General features: G+C 40.8%; 1 protein-coding gene across 3 annotated transcripts in view; it reads right to left on the reverse strand.

Moving 5' to 3' along the window:
* Window positions 1-23,348, reverse strand: part of SLC25A26 (solute carrier family 25 member 26) — an 89,784-nt gene extending 66,436 nt beyond the window's left edge. For 2 of the 3 annotated variants that reach the window (XM_054076461.1, XM_054076460.1), the window contains exons 1-5: window positions 23,163-23,348; window positions 20,814-20,970; window positions 19,087-19,196; window positions 4,009-4,113; window positions 2,589-2,636 (exon numbers count right to left, since the gene is read on the reverse strand). In XM_054076461.1, the coding sequence (XP_053932436.1) occupies window positions 2,589-2,636; window positions 4,009-4,113; window positions 19,087-19,196; window positions 20,814-20,970; window positions 23,163-23,195 (453 nt within the window). In that variant the 5' untranslated portion in view covers window positions 23,196-23,348. Of the gene's footprint in view, window positions 1-2,588; window positions 2,637-4,008; window positions 4,114-19,086; window positions 19,197-20,813; window positions 20,971-22,113; window positions 22,219-23,162 lie in introns of those variants that run through there. The other variant, XM_054076462.1, reaches the window with a different exon arrangement.
* Between the last annotated feature and the right edge of the window lie 640 nt (window positions 23,349-23,988).

A 23,988-nucleotide genomic window follows, 5' to 3' on the forward strand; every position in this document is an offset into this window, starting at 1 on the left:
AAATTTTTTCCCCATCTTTCTTATAAGCCCCCTTTAAATATTGAAAGGCTGCAATAAGATCTCCTCGAAGTCTTCTCTTCTCCAAGCTGAACAGATCTATTACACTACAGTAAAACGATGAAGTTTTAATATTATACTCCCTTTATAAACAGTCAGACTCATTTTCACTTGAGTCCAAGCAGTTGGCAAGCAGATCTCTCTAAAGGCACTGAAATGCATTTTATGTGATAATCAAAGTTTTATCCCAATGCATCAACTTAAATTAACTTTTCTTAAATTCTGGCTCAAGAATTTTGCCAGCGTGAGAACATCATAATCTGAAAACCATCAACACTCCTAGCCTCTTCCAATTATTTTCTTTTAATGAAAAATCATGCATTGAAGCCCCTCTCTATCCCGAAATCCCACTCCACTGTAACTAAACAAAGGGGTTTGTCCAAGTAAAGAACTCAATCATGTAAACAAACTATGTAAGTACAAAAATCAGCTGGAATTAAATACGAGTCTATATATGCTATGCAGCTACCTGGATGTGTCCAATAATGAATTAAAATAGAGTTTTATCTGGAAATAAAGACTTTACATACACTTCTTCCTCTAGGGAAAGAGAGGAAAATATCCAGATTAAATGTCAGGCTTGCAACATTTCCAGCTGAAGCTTCAGCATGCTGGCATTACTTGAATAGGCATTGCTTTACAATATTTAGTGTAAAAAATGCAATGGTCTTAACAGGCTGTTAAATTCAAAGATATTTATTTTTAAAACATCACAACTGATTTGTTTCATTTTGAAGAGAAAGCACATTTCATTTGGTAATCATTTATTTCTCATTCTATTGGACAGATTCTCCCAAAAAGCAATACTTCAACTGAAATCAGTTCTGAAGGATCTTTTATGAATACACATAATGGAGAGGACCCCCATTAAATTTCCAACAAAGTGCTGCCATTTTGAGTAAACAAAGTTATCTCAGCAGGGTCACACACTATGCCATGAATATGGTCTGCAAATTAATTACCACCCTGACATATGTCAAAACAAATTTTAAGGAGAACAGCACCCAGTAGCAACCATGTGTTTTATCTACCTGTTAGTATGCAAAATCTGTATTCAATAGGATCTAAATTTATTCATTTATTCAGAACTCCTCAGAGAAATCAAAATGATTTGTTGGCCTTTTTTGCCCGTCTCCAAATAAAATCTGAGTGAATAACATGTGTTTAGTGAGCCAGAAAATAAGTACAGGACCAAGCTATGGTGGAGGTTACGTTTCAGAAAAGCAGGTGTCATCTCTGCACAAATAACTAATTTTTTAAACACTCAACACTGCTAAAAGAGACTGCAGCGCATTATCATTTGTCAGTTCTCTAAGGAACACTGAATTTGGTATTTCTTATTTTAGGTAATGTCCATCTTTATTCTGTAGTTGTAACAAGAGCTGGCTAACATAACTGTCTTAAAAACAGTTGTCAGCTGGAAGAAATGCTTTAAAAGAAAAGCTACTGAATTAAGGCTAAAACCCCTCTGTAACTGGCTTTATTATCAATGGCAACACAGCCAACCGATCCAATTCTGTATTTAAAAAAACAAAAGAAGCAAAGATCCGAACTTAGTTTACTCAGTCAAGTCACAAATGGAGAGGACAAACCCACACATCCCATTGAACACAGTAAGTAAAGAACCCTTCCTGGACAGTAGCTATTACGTTTTCCCAGGAATCGAGCCTCATCTCTATTTGAGGTACTCGTGGTACCCCTTCTGCTTTGTCAAGAGATGACCTCCTGGTATCTGATTCTGAAACAGTTTTAGACTGGGAGTTATCTGCATGTTTTTCTGCTTTTCTCACCTGCCTGCAGTTCACAGAGTGTACCCAAGCACTTCCAAGACACTGATCCTGTAATTCGCTGTATGTTTGTGAGGAGATCTCAGTTTAGGAACTGCTTTCTGCCAAGCAGGCCAAAAATATTTTTAGCTCCAGCTTTTTTCCAACAGTGAAGTACCTTGGATTTAGAGCTAAGTAATGCCATATCACATCTACAGGCTGGATAACTAAATGCATTTCTTTCACACATTTAAAAAAAAAAAAAAAATGAGAGCGCGGGAGCACACAATCCCCCCTATACACAGATGCCAGATAATCTCTTGCCATCTGCTGACAAACATATTTAAAGAAAGCCTAAATCTGTCTATGCCAAGCTTGGCCTGATGCCACCAGTTCACCATTGTTGGCATACATACTTCACATGATGCAATCACAAGACTTGAAGAAGTTTCCAGTACTTTATTTTAAGGTTTTAATCATGTTAACTCATACGTTTCCATCCTTTTATGACTTAGCAGCAACAGAACTGAGAGACAGAATGGTAGATGACTTTTTGCATGTATCACACATCATCTTGGTGCACATTATCAGATTCTATTTAAACTACACGCTAGTAACTTATCTAGAATAAAATAGGCTAGGATGAGAGCTTATGGTTAGAGCAATTGATCTCAACTTTACTACCTCTTGTTAGAGAACAAAGTGAAGCAAAGGAATCAATTTAAAACAAAAAAAAAAATTAAATGAGGCAGATAAGTGTTTTACCTCTCTTAATACTGTGCTTTTATAACCCCGATAAAGTCCTTGAATACCCTGTAAATCAACAAAAGAAAGCATCAGCTATAAGGAATTAGTTTGCCAAAACCCACAATTTAATAGTGATTACAAGACAAGCATTACAGCTTTACTGAGTGTCAGACCTGAGCTTCTTGCAGGTTGACTACATTGATTATCACCTTGTATGCTGTATTTCACAGTTCACAATGCCAGAGGCTTCTATGTTCATTGCAAAGATCATTTAACCATTGTTCAGATTATTCAGTTATAGAGGAGAAAATAGACCTTACAGTTAAAATTCAAAGGACAAGAAGACACAGAAATACATTACTTCAAACTCTACTTGCCCCATATTTTGGTCTAGAAGTATTCATTATCCTATAAATATTTTGAAACTGCTTCTCTTCTGTTTAAATAGCCTATGCAAAATGAACACACAAATGACAGCTTCCTATGTTCATCTTCTTAGCCTTGATTCAGAGCTTTTAAATACAAATATTTTGTATTTTAACTAGCTAATAACATTCAAAAATTAAAATATGATTTTATAAAAGCATATAAAATTATGTTTAATATCTTATAGGATAGTATATTCCAGTGTTTGGCAATTCTTACGGTTCTCTAGCCAGCTAGAAAGAAGAAAAACATGCAATTCTCAGAGCATCAGCTTTTATAGCAGAATGGTCAAAACACAGAAAGAAGTTCCAGCACCCTCATGTGCAGGGTTATCACAATAATTTTCATTTACAAGCAAATAAAAATCAAGTGGATGGTTTAAAGGTCATATTTATATCTTCCTTCTCCTGGCTTTTACACACAGAAATGTGTATAATAATTTTCCCCATAGTGTTTTTAGGAGCCACTTGCTTTTACAGAATACAACTTGAAAAATGCCCTGTGTGAGACTCAGTAAAAGCAGTGGTGAACGGGGTTTCAGAGGCAGGAACAGTCTAACTACTGAAAAGATGTCAAAAGCCCTTCTTTTTCACAAGTTACCAACACTGGATGAGCACTCGCTTCCAAAGCTCCTTACAGAGCCTCTCTGAAACGTTGCCTTTAAGACATGTTCTGCAAAGCCTGCATCAAAACCTGCAAACCATTCTACAACCTCCAGATACAGAGACTTGATGCTCTGTTGAGACTGCTCACATAAATACAAACAGAGCGTTGGAAACTGGAAAGCTAAATCTTTGAGGAAAAAAGTTGCTTAGAGTGTGCGTGTAAGTGCACGTAGGTGGGGGTTGGGTTTCCTTAACCATAATATGCCAATCGCTTCTAACGACAAAATAGATGAGAAAGTACTGGGAGAGCACGCAACTGGAATAAAGCTGTAGGAACACTTCTGGACACGTATGGCATTGAGTGGGAAGAATGAAGCAGCACCTTTGAAATTTTGCACTGAACTCACCTCATGATACAAGGTGTGGGAAAGAATCCGGAGGGTACTTGAGGAAGGAGAAACCTGGGCCCGTTGCTTGACAACTTCAGATGGAACCCGTACAAGGCATGCAACCTGCAAAAGAACCATACGTTCAGAGAGCAAATCCTTTTGCTGCCTTACTTTTCATGCAGTGGACACATTTGGAGATTGTTCCAACTACAGAAAGCTGAGAAAGGAGGAAATAACTTTTGTAACTATACGAGTTGAACTTAAAAGCTGTTTATGAGCAGTTTATGTATTTGCTCCGAGAGCTACATACCTTCCAAACACAAAATCGTACTGGCAGAAAAATGGAAGTACCGTTGAAATTTTTTAACTTCTAAACCATTAGTATATTTGAGTGGGAAAAGTCACTGATGAAACTAAAATTTTGAAGCCATCCTGTCTTTTGGCAGTCAAAGAAATTTTCCCCTGACTTTCACAGATCTAAACTAGAGATTCAGGACTTGAAGAACAACCAACATCTTTTCTAGGTAGTTCCTTTGTGCCCTCTAGTGACTGACAGCAAGACACACTCCAGTTAGCTTTAGATACATGGAATATTTTCAAGGTTTACCTTAAAACACACATCCAATTCCATTTGAGGTGAAACATCAGATTGATCCTTCCCTACACAACTAATTTACAAGGCAAAAAAGGCCCCTGCAGCTGGATGTAATAATGTGGCTGCAATCAGACTTGGCTTTAAAACATTTACCTGCCACTACATCTTCAGGTAGGAGTTAAGCTTATGTGCATACAATTTTGAGGAATGAGGATCCTAAACTATGAGAGCTTTAGATGCCTCTCATCTACATAGAAAATATCCGTTTATCAGCATTTAAGCTTTTAAGAAGAGCTTGTCTTCAGTTGGCCAAGGAAATACTTAAAGCAGGCTGGGATTGGTGGCAAAACACTGGAGACACCTTTGCCAGGTTTTTGGCCTTCCTCAGTCGTATGCTGTGTCACGCTCAGAACGTGCTGCGATGAACCTGGTCACTAGACGTAAAGGTGATCACGGAGTACTTCAGCAACCTAGGTGAAAGCTGTCCATCTGAAGTGACAAACCAAGCTGCTAATCCAGAATGCCACATGTGCCAAAGAGAGTTTAAGTTCAGGAATTCACTGCCCAACTGCGGAGAGACAGTAATGTGAGTGGTCGTTTGTGGGTAACAGTACAAAGTTTAAGTTCCGTTTTCACAAAGAGACCAAGAAAAAGTCCATTATCCTGTTACATTCCTACACGTTTACCAGACAACAATATCCACAAGTCATTACAAACAGATCTAACTCCTTGTGCTCTTCAATTCTCAGGGTCAAAAATAACAAGTGACCCCAATCTGTCAAGAAAATAAGAACTGTCAAGTTTTTTTTGATACTTCAGCATAAATATTTATGGAACTTCATGCTTCATAACACTCCATGTCCTTATATTAGCTTTTTATTCCTTAAAAGTATGGAGGCAGGAGGAAAGCTGTAAAAAGGCTCGGATGAAAACAATCTAGTCAAACGAGACCAGACAAAGAGCTCAGGGTGGCTTCCTGACATCTAGGGTGCTGCAGTTTTGGCAGGAGAAGGGTGGCTACAAAGGAATGTCTCCATTTCCCTGGGACTGCTTGGGGTGCATCTCATTTCAAATTAACTTGGATGTTTCTCCCATTTGAATTTGCACCTACAAGGGGATCCGTGGATGCACAGGAACAAAAACAGTGATTACATTGTACTGTTATGAAAGGAAATAATAAAGGTTTGTGTCACCCGGGCCGCGCTGTCAGATTGGCTCCATAGGACACTTCTGGGACTGAAAAAGCCACAAGCTGCAACTGCCAATATCAGACCGAATGGTGACATTTTTGCTGTGCACCTGAACTTACACCACCTTACCTTATTAGTTCCTACATCTGTACCTCACCACCAGAAACAATCTGAGCAGCCTTTTGATGTCAGTCAAACACGGGTCTCTAAAGGGAAGTATGCAAGATCGACTTCACACCTATCTTACTAGCTCACAAGGTTAAGAAAAGTAACAACCTGGGACAGATGGGTGCAGAAAAATCTCAACTCTATTATGCTTAGATTTTAATCATCCCAGCACCTTCCAGGTTACACTGCAGAGTGAAAAGAACAAGGCACATCTCCATGGTTTGCTTTCTTAGCTAAATACGTTCAATCAGCACCAGCATGATAACACTGCACCAAGAGAATTCATACTTAAAATTTCAAACATCTGAAAGCAATAAGCAAATTGCAGAAGCATGGGTGAAAAATAAACTTGTGTGGCTGCTCTGCAGTAACTGTCCACGTACATGCTTTTACTGACATCAGCTACTAGATAAACAGATGTGGAAGGCAGACAATAACGTGACCTTGCGAGCCCATTCACCTCCCTAATCACCAAGATCACAGGAAAAAATTGCTTTTTAATCTCTTGGCTGTTCACAAGATGCAGCCTGTTGCTTCCACAAAACACAATACAGCCTGCTAAACTCCCTGGGCATCCTACCAGTTTTGGAGACGGTCCTGTGATGAACAAGCTCTCTGTTGAACACCTGCATAGGCAGCCACGCAGAGGGTACAGCAGCTAGCCCCTGGCCACCTCAGCTGACATTAAGGCATCAGACAACAGCACCCTGTTGATAGGAGCCATGCTCATTTTTCCAGGCAAGCTCTGGAGTAGGGAGTTATTCCTGTGGTTTTGATAGAATCAGAAAGAGAGAATCAAGATCCTACAAACCCAATTCAGCAAAAAAAATGGGTGCTGCCCTACAAATTCCTTACTTATTTACCAGGTCAGGTATTAGTTCTCCCGTTTTCAGCCTCTGCCCCCATGACAATGCATGTGCATACATGCCACAGGGAGATAATAACGCTGAAACAAAGACTCAAGGATTTTTAGATTTAAACTTTAGCAAAACCCAATTTTACAGCTACAAGCAAAGCTATTATTAGTTTACAGAGCAGCTATGCAGAAACGACAATATTAGCATCTACTATCTTTCAAGCCTTTTCATACTATAACCACTTCTGAACAAAACCGTTTGGAATTGCAAAATTCTTTTCTTAAATCACTACCAGGTCAAATGGTGACTCCAGTATTTAGATGCAAACCTAACTGCATTTTTAATTTACTAACTTGTGTTAGCTGTTTAGGGTAAAAAGCTAAAAATAGGACTATTTTGTTAACATTTATCTACGTATTGCTAGTCAGAGTATCTTGCAATTAAGTGAAGGTAATGTTTTCTCTTTGTCAGTGAAAAGCATTTTAACTTTTAGATATTACTTACACGCATCAATGCTGCCATCTCCTGGTTGGATTTGTGTTGGAACCAGTCTTCCCTGATTGTTCTGACCGATATCCCAACTGATAACGGAGAATGACCAGTGCAATTAAAGTCTTAAAAGTGACTTAAAGTCAACACAAAGCCTCCTATATATATATAAAGATTTAAACAGTTTGTTTCAGTAGATCAGCCTGTTCCTACACGGTTGAAGCTAACAGAAAATAAGATCTGCTGCAAAGGGCACCAGGGACCTGCTCAAAGCCTTTTGCACAGACTCAACTAAGTTTATTGGAAACACCTTATCTCAAATCACTGACTTCAGCACAGGGGCTAATCCTACTTAAAGCTGGAGCAGCTGTTAAAAAATTAGGTATTACTCACCTAGTTCATCAGCACAAGGCTACTGAGCATTTTTTTACAGACAGTAACACTGGGCACATAATTAAAAAGAACATGTGCATTTGTTTCAGGCACCTATATTACTGTTTGACACCTAACCTTGCAGGAAGGTCTGTGCAGGAGAGGTATCCGGAACCATTTGAAAGAGGACAGAGCAGGTGTTGCAGTTGCTATTAAGGGCTTATTTAAAGTGGGATGATGGAGGGCAGGCTTTTCTCAGAACTGGGGACACAGCTGGCACACTGCTATTCGTGGCTTTGTACTTCCAAGGAGAGCAGCTTGAGAAAGCATTACTTTCTGCAGCCTGGCATGCACCTTGCACAGCTGAGGATTTCACTCATACTCTTCAAAGCTCCCACAACCATATGGTCTGAGTGTTTCTTATCTTAATAAGAGACAGATATTATCCATGCTTTTAAGGCAGGCTACTGAAGGGCAAAGACTAAGAGCCCATTCTGTTAAGATGCTGGCACCTGATGTGCTCCTGGCTAACGAGCTCATCTGTTCTCTGCACTAACCTGGGACTGGGTGAGAATCAAGGCTGAATTTTTTCCACTTTGTAATTAGCCAGCTATTCTGCTACAAGGCAGGAGCAGAGTGGTCTGACAGAGAAATGTTTGGGAATACTTTAGTGGCTTGCAATTTAGGAACCCACGCTCAGTGACTCTGTCCAAATCTCTGGCTTGGACACCTAAGCCTGCTTTGAAAAATGGATACAGAAACATGCAGTGAGCTCCAAAATACTCCTCTGTGTTGCAGCTCTAAACTCTTCAGAACACTGTCTTCCTAAATGATTCTAATTGTAGATTTCCTTAGCTGGAGGTTAGTTTTAATGTTTTTTTCTGTCTGAGTAGGCTGGGAAGCTTTAATTGATGTTTACCATATAAATAAAATTTAATACTTTATACAGAACTAAAGGAACATACCTGGGGAGAGTTACTTTTAAATGTCATCTGCCTAAATTTATTCTTAATCAAACAAGAATCTAATTTATGACACTGCACAAATTTGTACCCAGACAGCAGAGGCTTTAAGCTAAACCTCACAATACCTATGCAAGAGAATCACAAACCCATTCGGAAGAAAAAGCTGCTGCACAAGAATTACAACAAAGAGGCTATGACTTATGTTTATGCTGCAGTCAATCTGGCAACAAAATCCTAATCTCTCCCCCCAGCCCTGAAGGTCAGAAGGATTGCCTGCTCTAACATAACACAGAAAGAGCAAGAAAAGCAGTGCAATTCTAAACCCCTATTCAAAGAGAAGAAGCAATAAAGATGGTTTTGATGTTGTGAAGTGTTTGGGTTTGTTGTTTGTTTGTTTGGGTATTTTTTAGTGCACTCCGCATTAGCCTTGGCCATATTCCAGCAGTCAAAAGTGACCTTATAACTCAGGTTAGTCTTACTACTGCTTCGTTTGTGTGTTTATATTATTTTTAAAAAAAAACAAACCTGCTTCCCCAAATAGGTTAATAAATATGACAATCTGAGCATCTAAATTTCTTTATCAGATGCTCCCTTGTAAGCAGAAATTTACTATTTTTCACCTGAAACATGAAAAGTGTCCTTTTCCATTCCTCAGATAACTGAATGATTAAAATAATAGCTGAGCCTAAAATTAAGAGTTCTTAAATTGCACTGATTTCATTTGGATCCTGAAAAAGAAGGGATATTTTCCCTCTTTGTTCAAGTCAGAGGTTCTCAACAGATACTGAATTCAGCACTGCAGCTTCCCATACTGCTCCAGACTTTCTAAGTCCATGTTTGGTTTTTGAGATCTCTTTGTGATCCCCTTCCCAATATCAGTGTAAAAATGAACTTTTTCAATGCAATATTATGCAATTAGCAAAGTATCTTATCCTCCAAATAATTGCTCCTAAACTTGCCACAAGTCTTGGATTGGGAACGTTAGTGGATGGGCAGAGGGGGGTGAAGAGCACAAGACGTCTCTGTAGACAGAAGATGAACCACTGAACCCTTTCCACCACCAGGAAAAATCAACAGAAAAGTGGAGAAACATGAAATTCGCATTTGGTTTCATATTTTCTTTGAGCAGAGAAGCCTGAACTGTTGCAACCACAGACCTGTAACAGTTCAAACACCAATACACTTTCACCTAAATAATTGCTGCCCTTTTGACCAAGACAGAACAAAAAAGTCTGTGGTCTGTAATTTGCTGTGGATCACACCTCAAGCCGTGAACAAGTCCTTCCACACGTGCTTGCTTGCCAGCAGGTTGCGTTGCCTGCTAAAGCACAACTGGAGAATTGAAGCGTTAACACTTATTTAACGAGGAAATTGTGTCCAGAGAGGACAGGAACTGCCCATTATATGCACTGTCCACCTTCAGTTTCTGCCTTAACTTCCAGCCCCAGAAGAAAATGAGTTCATCTTCAAAAACAAAACCTCAGAAAATGCTAATCTTATTTTCCCCTCCCACGCTCAAGCACAGCACCCACAGCCCTTTTCAGCATAGTTAAATTCAGAGCTGTGCAAGGCAGCTGGGATCTTGAACAGGTGACTCCATTCCTACTTTAAACCCCATGGAGAGAACAAGTTTTGACTAATAGGCTCTGGATGGGAAGCTTTAGACAATGCCAAGCTCTTTGTCCCATCTTTTCCTGACTGACACAATAGAGCCTTCATTAATTTAACTGCAGCTCCCCTGTATGCTGGCAGGAAACATTCTTCAAAGCGCAATCTCACCCAGCAAGATCCTTCAGATCTCAGCACTTCCCAGAGCTTAAAATGTACTCTTTCAGAGATGAGACCACTCACAGGCACCAAATCTCACAAGCATTGTGTAAAACCTCTGGTTTTCCAAAACATTTTCAACTTCCTCCATGTTTCCACCTTAGATGACTACACCTGGAAATAGCAGAGCTGGTTTGCAGTGTCATTTCACCCTGTCATTGTCAACTCTAAGTCAGCTTCTTATTATTGCTTTTCAGAACTCTCCTCTTCCTGCTCCAGAGCAACACCTTTTCAATCCAGCAGCCTGAAGTCCTCTGCCGGCTCCTTGTCCATCCCTTCTATCCCTCTGATTTCCATCCCCACATATGCCTCTTCAACTGCCACACTACATGCCCTGCAACTCTTACTGTAGGCTCCCTGCCTACCTCTCCACCAACCATGTTAGGTACACTCTGGAAAACGTTTGTCCTCAAACAGTGGAAATATGAGCTGAGCTCTCTTCACAGCAAGGAAAAACCGTTACCCCAATTCTATCAGTTAACAGAAAAAGAATTGGAAAAGTCTGTGAAGCTGACAAAGTTTACACTAAATACTTCTTGACAGAAGTTCTTCTGACTGCAGATGTTTTGAAAGTTTGTGCACTTTGCATAATTAAATTGGTCTTTCAAAGTTTAACTAGTGTAGAGTTGTGTTTCCTTTTTAAAACCAAACCTAAAACCTACTAAACATGGCCTGCTGTTAGGCACATCTCTTGTACTCCAGCACAGACCAAGTGTCTCGCAGATTTTTAAGTTCCTCAGTACAGTTGCAAGCAGTTGGTTTGCACTCAAGTGAAAAAAAAAATCAGACAGTCGAACAGCTTTTAAAAACCCTAGTTGATGCACGAATCACAAATAACTACCACATTCAAACACAGAAAGCCTTAAAGATGAACAAGAGTACCCCTTAATTCAACCTACAGAATTGTCTGCATGATCCAATCTATCCCAGCAACTCTTCCACCATCAAGTCTGTTAAACTAATTTTAAAAGGCTCAAGAAACTCATCACACCCACCAGCCAAACTGTTCTTTCAGCAAAAGTAGCACAGTGCATCCCATCCAGCATAAAACTGTTTCCAAGGAGCCAAGTGGGGTCGGGCTGTGTTACAGGAGGACAAATGTTAATGAGATTCCAGGCAAGAGAACACAGGCAATATTTTCTGAAAACACATTAAGTCTCCTGTTGAAAGATGACTAGTATTTTACAATTTCCTCAGTCTCTTGGGGTTACATTGGCCCAGAACACGGAAATTTCAACTACATTGTATTTTATCAAGTATTTTCCTTTAATTGATCCCTTACTCTTTCTTACAGACTTTTCACTTAAAGAATTATGGTCTTGTCCACATATGGAGCTATTCAGAAATAGTTATTCCTGACAAACCCTGGATGGAACCTTACTTTGGAATAAACTTACCTTAAACTATCTCAGACATTTCCAAAGCTGACTCCAGCAGAACACATTGCAAACCAGGAAATCTATCAGGAAATACTTTTAAATTATTTATTTCTCACTTATATTCTTTAACCCAAAGTAGCTTTCCTCTATAGACACACTGAGCTACAAATATTTATAAATCAGCTGAACATCAGCCCTAGGATTTAAAAAAGAAAAAGGAATGACAGCCATGAAGCTTCTACTTTATACTGCAAAGCAGCACATCCTCTAAGCCCTGAACTGAGCACATAACACAGCAATCTAGAAAAGACAGCTGATGAAGACAAAGTAATGCATGCAGTTAACATGGCACACACAAGAGATGATGAGCATGGGTGGCTGCTTAGATGTTTGACAGTTCTTAATTTGCTGTTTCAGCCTTTAATTGCATGATGAATTTGTTGGCAACATTTGTAGATTCATGCCTCCATTCATCTTTATTTACAAGCAATTTCCAGATGCAGCTCTAATTTGAGTTTCCATCCACTCTAAGTATGCTCCTTCTCTAGTAGCCCTTAATGGCAGCAGCCTCACCTTCACAACCATCTTCCAAACACTGCTCAGCTATGCTTCTGGCATAAGAATCTGGCAAAAATCCTGCAGCATCTGTAGTGCGGACTTGACCTCACCTAGATTAATTCATGAATATTTCAAAATCCACCATGATTAATTCAGAAGACCACCTATGTTGCTGCACTCCCCAACAGGGTCAGCACATTCATCTTATCACTGTCTGTATCCATCCAGATATGCACAGCACAAAAGAGTCACACCCAAAATGACAAGTAGTGATCAATGAAAGCAGCAAAAAAAAAGCCTAAATACTGTGGAAGAGGTCCCATCAAACTTTGACTGCTCTCAGACTTTGAATACTACTCTGAACACTAGCCCATACTACACTGGCGGAGAGGAGATAGAATGCAAAGCAGAAAATGCGGCTTTTTGTTTTTAATTAGCTTTGTCCATTTCTTAGTGGAGTGGAAAAAGGCATAGTTAAAAATTCAAAGCCATTAGGCAAAAGTCTAGACACAGTAAGTGTTAAATCACCTCTTGTTCCAGCAAGCGATTGTTGAGTTAGAAGCAACTCTGCCTAGAGTGTCCAACTTGCCCATTGAACTGAAAAGTCACATCTTCCAACACACAAGTTTTGGAGTTTCAAATAGCTAAAATCTTAACTCCATGTCTAATGTGAGTGGCTGTTTCATCTCTGTTAGATTGGACTCCAACAATATGATCTTCTAGGGCTTACAATGCTGCAAAGCACTGGCCAATTATCCTGCTGGAGATTCTTTCATATTACCCTGTGGATTTGTCTGACTCGTGCTTCTGCCTTTTCCTCAGAACAGGCATTAATAGCAACTTTCTTCTCTAACCTCGCCACTCTCATGGAATTCATATTTGGAGATTGCTGTTCTTCTATTAAACTGAAACTAGTTAACTGTTCTAAAAGATACTGCCATGGCAGAGAGAAAGAGGCTGATTTGTGGACGGAGACAAACAACATGATGTCCTCTCCAAAACACTTCCCCACACCCCTCTGAGAAAAAAAGACTAAGCCTAAAGTAATAAAAACATGCCCTTCTCTTCTTTATTTGAACTAAAAGCACATTCAAAATGTTATTCGACAGAACCACGATTTGTAATCTCTAAACTTGCTTGCATTTGGGCTTGCTTCTTCTAAGAAACAAGTTAGGACTAGTAGAGAAAGCTGTCTGAATTCCCCAGAAAGACAATTCCTGCATTAAGAAGTTTTCCTATTTGACACATTCCAACAGGAGATAAAAAATTCCCAAACTATTAATACTGACAGTCAGATGCTAATCACAGATGAACCACACGCTTTGCTCTTATCATAAAAGTATCTTAAGTGGCAACACGCTGGAATACACAAGCGAGCTTGGAAATTCACCTTCAAATACCTGTCCTCATCTCGCCCTGTGGAGCCACAGTGACAGCCCCTGTTGGAGTGAGGTGACAATGTCACACCACTCACCTACTCATTCAAACCAAGATGAGGCAGCGAAACGAACATCCAGCTCCGTTTCTATGTTTTAGCTGTTGCCCTCTTCAGCATGTTTCCCCTGCTACTTCACTTCACTCACGTGAAGTATGACAAGTCAGCCATTCTCATGCCCTCTCCCTCATGCAGCCTTCAGGATCTGGGTTACTCTCTCTGCCTGGTGCTATGCAAACTCTGTAGCTGCACCACTTCATTGCAGGTCACACCTAGGATCTCTCAACCTTGGCAATACACTGCCCAGTGTCAACACCTCCAGCGCTGTAATCCTGGAGTGCTCAGCAAACTTACATAAAGACAAAAGCAGCCCAATAACTTCAGCTGGAAATCTACTTGCAGAGCACAGTCATTACCTCTAGCTGCCAAAAGAACAGGACCTTTAACTCCCATCCTGGTCCTCAGTCCTCCCACACACTTTCTCTCACAAGTGAAATTGAAGTCAGGTAGACTTGCTTTCCTACAGAGTAGGAAAAAAAAAAAAAAAAAAGACATCATCAAAAATAGTCAATCAAAAATAAAAGGTCAGAAAGATAAGAGTGAACCTGATATTTACAAGCAACAGCCCAAAACTTTCACTAAATGTATCGCAAAGTTCAGATCGTAACCATAACAATATCTAAACATTAGATGGAAAAGGCCGTTGTCAGCTAGCTTCAGGAACACCATCCAAACGACTATATTCTCACCTCCATGGAAAAGTCAGCAGGATGTAAAATTAGCAGTGCTGAATCCAACCATTTTGGCACTCATGAAGGAAACCTCATCGGTCAAACTGGGACAATCTTAAACTTGTCCCATAAATCCATGTTTGCAGGAGGCTGGTGGGGAAGGCCCGGAGGGGGACTTCTCTTTGTCAGAATTTCTTGTAATTAACAGTATTCATTGTCATATTAAACAGACCTTAAAAATTCTGTGCAAATCAATCCACAGCTGTACAATTAACTCTGGATCTGCAAGACACACCTGGTTACCATTTAAGACGGGGACTAGGAAGTTAAAAGCACTGCTCCTTTGCAGAGTTACTTAAATCGCCTTAGAATATTAAAAGTAAAATTTTAGAACATCTGGTTTTCCTTTCCACTCCCTATGATATCATGTTTTCCAAGCATACTTGGCAGCTCACTGCAAAGATACAGGCAGACTAAACATACAGGACAATATAGAGTCAAGATGGAAAATTCCAAAGCCCTGGATGCAGGAAGTGTGTTTCCTATCTCCAAACTTCACAAGGGTATTATAAGAGTTCCGCTCCTCCAGGTAACTCATGTATTCTTCAACCTTCTTTTTCCTTGATGAGATGAGGTGATATACCATGGATCCGCCCTCTAGAGTTTTGGCTGTGTCTTTGTAAGTAATTTTTCATGTATTATGGGATAGTCAGAGTCCCTATCCAGCAAGATTCAGTTAAAGGAAAAAATAATTATGTTTAACAGGGTCAGATTTTGTATGCACTTCTCTTTATCTCACTCTGGGAGATGAGAGCTGCCTTCTGTTCCTCCTGCCCAAAAGAAAAAAAAAAAAGAAAACCACACTACAGCCACTGCTTTTTTATTGCTCAGTTTTGTGCCCCATAGCCTGGAACTGGGAAGTTGAACCGAACCAGTTCCAGGGGACTGTTTCCCATGCAATTACATGGGCTGTAAAAAATACAGAAGAGTGGCTGCTATAAATACTAAGAGCTCCCATTTGACCAGTTTCTCCCCTATTGATGCAACCTTTGCCTTTCTGCCTCCTTACCTATTTTATTCTTTTGACTGGGTCACATTCAAAACACAAATTAGTCAGCATTAACATAACTTTAAGCTTAGCACATACTCACATTTCATTGATGGACAAGAAGGTGACTGACTCATTTATGCTCACCACTGAAGGAGCAGCAAACCTAGAAGTCCAACATCAGTTTCGTGCTCTAAATCTTAATTTTTCCGTTTTGTAAAAAGACAGTTTGGAAATGCAGTCTTGGGAATCCTAACATGACATAGTCTTATTGTTTCATATTTAAAAGCAATTTATATCATCGTAATTATTAAAGTGTACAAAGGGGAAAAGTACGTTAAAAAACTACTGACAAAATAATAGTCCCAATGGTTACACCCAGATTAAAACTTAATGACTAATCAATAAAACATAATTATAACTTTCACCCTGATGCAACTTGGAATAGTTTATATATTTCTATCGATTGGCTAAGACTTTTTATAAAACAAATGCGAGAAGATCTTGCTTTGTGCTATTTTTAGTACAGGTTTGTTGTAGCAAATCTCTAAATCCCTACCTCAATTATTTTACAGCTTAGAGCTCCCATCACACCAAGACAAGAAGAAAAGCTAGAAAAAAGCAGAATCTTATTAGCTGAATAATGGTTGTTACAACATCACAGTTTCCACACCATAAAGTCAGATTGCCATTTCAATGGCTATCACTATATTTTTCTCTGCTCTTACAGTAGCAAGAGCCAAGCACGAGACAGCCCTGAGCAACTCGTTTAACTATGCTGCATCTCCATTTGTCAGCCTGGAAGTGAAAGCAGAAAGTGCCTGAGCTGTAAAAGTCACAAGAGCACAGACCACCTTGAAAAATACAGGCAGCAGGTTCTGTAATCATGCACGGAGTCACCTGCAGCCAACTGTTCTTTGGCTGCTAACGATTAAAGTACCCAGTTATAGTTTTCTCACAGAACCCTCACAGGCAGAAGTAGTATGCTATAAATAACCCACTCATAAAAGAAAAGAGGTTTTTTTTTCAGTGGATTTTATCACAGAGCACTGGCATCTTTTCACAAGCCCAATCATCATTTTGCTTTATTCTGAAATAGCACGCGAGAAGCTTAACACACCTCTTGGATCTCCTCGCTCCATATCAGGCAAACGAGGAATTTAAGGGCTATGCATTGCCATAGTGAAGAATCTCTGTAAAGGCTGTAAGAAATCAGCAAGAATTTCCATGGAAATAAGTTCTGCGCATTGCCTTCACTTAGAAGCTGTAATCTGACAGCACAGGCTCTAATCAAGATCAAAGAGAATCCACCTGAAGCAGCAACACAAACGTATCTAAACCAGCCCTAAATTTATTGCCCTTCTACCTGCTTCTGCCTATAACCACTACCAGAGTGGTCAATAGGTGCTGCACTCCCCTGTCCTCATGCGCTTGCTATGTTAAATTACATTCCCTACCTAGTTCCCATTCAATCCAATCAGTATCTTTTCCACGGGAAAATAAAAATTACTTGGGAATCAAAGCTGGAAACACAGAGAGCAGGGAGAGCTGAGCTGCCTCCTGTGGGAAGTAGTGAGGCTGTGCTGCTGTAACAGCGAGGCACCTGGTGCTAAGCTAAAACGGCACAGATCCCTCGGCACTGCCAGCAGCTTGGGACCCATCTACAAGTAAGCAAAGCCTGCACGAGGAATATAAAAATATAAAAACGGAGAGAAAGGAGCCAGTGTCACAAGAGATGAAAAAACTCAGTTAATAAAAAGCAGACTGTGGAACCACAGGCACAATACATTTCTCTGCCCCACATCACAGGCTAAGTTTAAGTTGTAAAAGGAGCCAAAAAAGTTAGTTTCATAGAGGCCATTTCCCTCCCTCAAACCTGTGGAGGGACGGCAGTTTGCACTCCGTTTCATCACTGCAGTGCCGAAAGACACGCAGTGTGAGAACAGCAGGAAGAAGGTGGTGAGCAGTGCTGGAAGGAACAGCCATGGACTTCACAGCTTAACACCGAGCCCCAAACACCACTAAGGCACCCACCAACTCTGCAGTCAAAAATGAGGAGCATCTGGGGAAAGAAGGATTTTGCTGAAGCTGGAATTTCTTTGATTCAGCTATCCCACAGCAACCTGGCTCTTTTTGTTTGCAAATAACCTCAGAAACAGTTTTTAACCAGACAATACACAAGCTTCTAGGATACAGCTTGTGGATAAAGTGCCTTCAGTATTTACCCATAGACGTTTGCATCTGGACCAAACAGGAATAGTCACTGTTTGATCACATAAAGAAGCATTCGTTTTCAAAACTCGTCACAAATTATTTGCACAAGACTGGAAAGTCAAGAGGGGAAGAGGTAATTTCTTAAATTCAATACTGTAGTGCTATTTCATTTGTAACTTACAATATAAAACAAACAAACCAACCAACCACGTGCACACATACACACACAATTTCTGCAAAATCCATGCTGTTAACAAGGTAAGGGCAACCTGGGCATCAAAACAAGAGAAGCTTCTCTTGTGACGTTCCTTACCCATCATTTAAAGCATTCAATAGAATTGGTCTCAATTATTCTGGGTATTCTATGAACCCAGGCAAAGGCAGGCATTACTTGCAGCTCCAGAGCCTGCTATAAACAAAGCACTGGATTTAATGGATAAGAAACACAGCAACTTTACCAAAAAGTCGGAGGAAAGAGCTTTCAAAAAGCTTGGATATGGAGATTATTTTCATTACTCACATATTTTTAGCCTGCAATAACCCTATGAATACACTAAAATAAGAGCTACAGCTTTCAGAGAGACTGTGTGAAAAGCTGCCACTAAAACATACAGATGTCAATCCCAAGGGAGAAAGCATCATTAGGTTACCCACGACACTTCCCACTGAGGCAGGTTTCATCAGGAAAGCATTACACATCATCTGGTAAGGGGACTTGCACAGCAGTCACTAGAAAAGTCTTTTTATAAATACAATAAATAGTTCGTTAAATAGTGGAGAAGGAGAGGGATATTAGTATTAATCTGGTAATACTGGTTCTCACTCATCGAGGTGTATGGGTTTCAGATGATGGCATCTGCCTACTTTACCTGTAACATCATTCTCTTACAGCTGTTTTTAAAATAATTTCCAGGACTACCCCACACGAAGCCGAGAGGCTGTAAAAGCCTTCCTTGAATGCTAACACTGACACACAACTACTACAAGGAGATTCATGTTTTAGAACAACGCACACTTCCAGTATCTACTGACAGCAAGATAACCTAACAGGGCTACTAAGAACTGTTACTAATTCTTCTATTCACTTTGAAACCATCCTTACCAGTGCCAAAAAGTCATTAAAGAAGAAGTAATAGTTTTGTAAGAACTGTCACAAGTACAAAGATTGTCAACATTCAAAAAAGCATGATATGACACCAAACTTGAGTTTTCATAATTGCATGGTTTCCTCTCCTCCCACAGACACACAATATGAACTTCTTTCTTACCACTTCCCCAAGGGAGGCGGCCACCATGTGTGTTGCTGGAGTCAAGTAGGATGCAGAGTCAAAGTGCAGCATGGATTTCACATTCTCATAGGTGATAAAAAAAGCAGCAGCTGAAATTCAAGAATACATGCAGTCCTTTAACCATTCCTCCATCACAGAACTAGCACAAAAACATTTAGAGGTAGATTCTGTCACCTTTTATTCTACAACAGCAGTTGAAAACAGGATATTTTTGCCCAAAACAATACAATATCAACACAATCTGTGGGATAATTCTTTCAGAAGTTCATGCTCCTGGCTATCACTGGCAAGCCTCCCATTAAATATCAAAAGGTGTCAGGACTTCCAGCCATATTTAGTATTGAGATAAGGAAAGATGTGTTAGCCATGAATGTCCAGTGGGTTTTGAAAAAATGGTAACTTCCATATTCATAGATCTGATGGGGAGAGAGGAGGTCGTTTGGTTGAATTGGGTAGATGTTCTTTATTTTGGGGTAAGGAAATAAATAAACCCTCCAAAATAAATCAGTTGATTAATTTAAAAGAAAAAAAAAAACCACAACAACCCAAACCCATCCAGGTCCTTGATCCAAGCCTGCTACCCTGCAATGTGCAAAACTGTTACAGGAGCAGTTATTAATAACTTCTTCCTAGCTATCGTCAGTTTAACATTTTGCCCTTCATCTCCATAAAAAAAAAAATTCTTCTAAGTTTCTGAAGAATTCATAGACGTCTTGTTCAGTGAACAAGAAACAAACAAAACTAAACTCAGCATAACAACACGGGCTATGTTTATTCACTGCAAGTCAACTACAAAGGCACTTGCAGCTTAAGGGTTACTCCTTCTCCTAAGGATAATTTCAGTTCTCATCATATGTTGGAAAGATAAAACCACAGTTCAGATTTTGAAGATGTAAATCCTGGAAAAAACTGACATGTCTTGCGGGGAAATGGATCTTAATTGTAAAGAAGGGCTATGTGAATTGCCTTCTGCTAATCAAAAGATGCTTATCACCTCAAAAGGAGATAACAGAGCAGACAAGATAAAGAACTGAATTTTTTTATATCATCTTATGAAGGACATCAAACATCTGAAGGTGTCAGTGGATTTGTCAGCAAAGTTCTGCTAACATTTACTACTGACAGCATAACTCACTGTCTTTTTATCCCTCCTTACAAAGACAAAATGGACAAAGGCATTAGGAATTTTAGATGCCTTCTCTCTGCAGGGAGCATTTACTTTTTTAAAGCTTCAGTTTCAAAAGTATTCCTGATGTCTTCTCATTTTAAGTGTTGTAGTTGTTTCTAGGGAGAAAAAGAGGCACATGGCATCCCCAGGGGAATTAACTCAAAGGCCTCCAGTGCTCAAGCACTTAGAATTTTGATTAATTTCCAATGCTGTGAAAGAGTGGGTCATGACAAAAGCACCCATGGCAAGCAAGACTCAAGCCCTCTTTGCACCTCGAAATGCTTTAGGGTTCCCCTGTAATTCAGGAAAGTTTACAAAGGGTTGCTTTGCCGAGTAAACATGCAACAGCATTCATTCCAGGCTCACTTAAAGGGTTTGTTCAATATTGTACAATTCTTGCAACTGCTTTTCATGACTGGACACAGACTTGCAAAAGCCGCACAGTCACCCACAAGAGGGGAAGCCATGGACATGAATGTCCCATACTTCCTAAGTACCTGCTTAAAGAAGGCAAAGCAAAATCCAAAAAACAATTTACCATTTGGAAAGGATCCTATAGCAGTGGAAGGAACACCAGCATAGATGCCACGAAAACCACCAGACTTCCTAAATCCTTGAGGACTCTGCAGTCTTGTTTTTATGGTATCCAGGGGAAAAAGGATCAGGTCAACACAGACACCAGCAACTCCACCAGCCTTTAAGACAGAAAAATGGAGTAAAGTGCATTAATATTCATAGGGGTGAAGCTGCGGTGCTTCTGTGAGTAACTGAAGTGAGCGTACACCAAAGGTCTACTGACTATAGCCTTTCTGAAGTCAAATTATAAACCGGTATTCTCACACAGACCTCAATGGCTTCCAGAGCTATAACAAAGAAGCTTCAACAAAAGAAAGTAACAGATAATACAACTTTTAAACCATTTTTAAGGTATTTTCAAAACAATCTCAGTGTTTTGAATAGTACAAATAAAGCAATGCATCACTTAGCCAGCACACATAAAAGCAAGACAGCAAATGCCACAGCACAGAATGACCAGCACCTCTAGAAGTTGTGTGATATTAAGAAAAGCAATTCTGCTCCCCCATGAGCATCACTGGAAAGTACATTCACATTTTTCTACCATTCTTCTTCATTTAAAGTGTTACCCCCCCCATTTCCTTGGTTGGACAAAGCCTAAAGTAAAACTGCTTTATTTTCTTTAGCTGACAAAAGCCTATAGGAAGAAATATCATATTAAATAAATAGGTTTTCAAAGCTGTAAGGAAAAAGGGAAAGTTTTTATCCAAAGCAATCCTTAAAACCAAACCCTGATAAAATAGTGTCAACTAAAGCTCAATCTTTTTCTATTCTCTGTGTTTCTAGATGACTTTTTCCTAGGACATGGCTGATCTGATAACAAGAAAAGAACTACTTGTTAAAAACAGCAGGAGGAGACTGAAATACACAGAAAAACTTATTTTCAAAAAGTAAAATATCAATATTTCACATGAATCCATTATGAGACATTATTCAGATGCACTGTTATTGAGAATAGAAAACATAGTTTGAAGTCTGCTTCACATAGAGCACCACAAGAGAGACAACTGCACAGATTTTAAACTCTGTCTGAAAACAAATCTCACTATGCCACTGGATTTTTTTTCAGAGCCACTAGAGGATTCAGAGAGGTGTTCACTATCTGCTGCTAAAGTTTTAATCAATAAGTTAATTAGTCTTTTCATCTATTTAGCCAATTTGCATGCATCGATTTTTCTTCACTATTTTTGATCAAAATCCTTATCTGATCAAAATAACATGTAATCAGGTTTAATCTACCCATCCGTTAAAACACAACTCACAAGTTACTAATAGCCTCTTCAGTTTTCGAAGTTCGGCATCTTAGATGTCATTTAAATTCATGAAGCAGCTAACAGCACTGCCAGCAGGCAACAACACCCCCCTGCTTCCACCATCTGCAGAAAACAGCAATGAGTTTTAGATAATAAGGCAACTCCAAGGCATCTTCTCCCCACCTTTCAGTAATGTTATCAGAAATCAAACAGATGGAAGACCTTTACCAGGAGCTGGACATACCCAGTTAAACTTCACAGAATCATTTATGTTGGAAGAAACCTTGAAGATCATCCAAGATCTTTAATACGTGGCACTTCTGGACATGGTGGTGGTGTTGGGCTGATGGCTGGACTTGATGATCTTAGAGGCTTTTTCCAACCTTAACAATTCTATGATCATCAAGTCCAACCATAAACGAGTATTGCCACCACTAAAGAACATATGTGTGTCTTTTAACTATCTCCAAGGGATGGTGACTCCAGAACTTCCCTGGGCAGCCTGTTGCTATGCTGGACAACCCCTTCAGTGAAGGAGCTTTTCCTAATATCCAGTCTAAACCTCTCTGGTGCATCTTGAGGCCATTTCCTCTTGTCCTACCACTTGTGTCTTGGGAGAAGAGACCAACACCCGCCTCTGTTGCAACCTCCCTTCAGGGAGCTGCAGCGAGCAATGATGTCTCCCCTCAGCCTCCTTTTCTCCAGGCTAAACAACCCCAGGTCCCTCAGCTGCTTTTCGTAACGCTTGTGTTACAAATCCTTCAGCAGTTCAATTGCCTTTCTCTAGACGCGCTCCAGCCTTGCTTCTCACTGTCTTTCTTGTACTGAGGGGGGCCGGACTGAACGCCAGGGACACAGTTAAACAAAACCGCATGGACGTTGTGGATAGCAGCCATGACCATACAAGGGAGAGCTTTTAGGGAGGGAAATGGAGAACAAAGCAGGCGCCTCACGCAGCCGGCAGCAGCTGCCGAGCCTGGGAGAGCCAGAGCCGTGCCCGGGGCGGCTGCTGAGCCCAGGGGAAGAGAACCCAAGCCGGCCCGGGCTCACGCACTCACCGCCAAGGCCGCCCAGGACTGCCGCGTCTCCATACGGGGTCAGTGGGCCGGGATGGCAGCGCGGCTCGGCTCTCCCTTCCTCGAAACGGCACTAGAGCCCCCGCCACCACCGCGCCCCCAGCGTGCGCGTGGGCGCAGCCATGTTGGTGCCCCCCGAGCCGTGGTCACGTGGGCCCCGCGGTCACGTGAGCGCCGCTCCCTACTGCAGCTGCGCCGCCGCCCGCAGCCTCACCCTGCCCGGGGGCGGAGCCTCGTCCGGTGGGGGCGGAGCCTCGTCCGATGGGGGCGGAGCCTTGTCCTGAAACGCCAGTGGGTAGTTTTACGGGCCGTGAATCGCAGATTCATGGAATAGTTTGGGTTGGAAGGGACCTTAAAGATCATCCAGTTCCAACCCTCTGCCATGGGCAGGGACACCTCCCACTGGCTCAGGCTGCCCAAGGCCCATCCAACCTGGCCTGGAACACCTCCAGGGATGGGGCAGCCACACCTTCCCTGGGCAACCTGGGCCAGGGCCTTAACTCTCATCGTGAAGAAATTCTTCCTAATGTCTAGTCTAAATCTGCCCCTCTCCAGTTTATACCCATTGCCCCTCGTCCTATCAACACAAGCCCCTCCCCAGCTTTCTTGTAGCCCCTTCAGGTACTGGAAGGTCGCTATAAGGTGTCCCCAGAACCTTCTCCAGGCTGAACAACCCCAGCTCTCTCAGCCTGTCCTCATATGGGTGGTGCTCCAGCGCTCTGGTCATCTTTGTAGCCTCCTCTGGACCCATTCCAAGAGCTCCATATCCTTCTTATGTTGAGGATTCCAGAACTGGACGCAGTATTCC

Source organism: Cuculus canorus, chromosome 11 (genome assembly GCF_017976375.1).
Source record: "Cuculus canorus isolate bCucCan1 chromosome 11, bCucCan1.pri, whole genome shotgun sequence".
Lineage (NCBI taxonomy): Eukaryota > Metazoa > Chordata > Aves > Cuculiformes > Cuculidae > Cuculus > Cuculus canorus.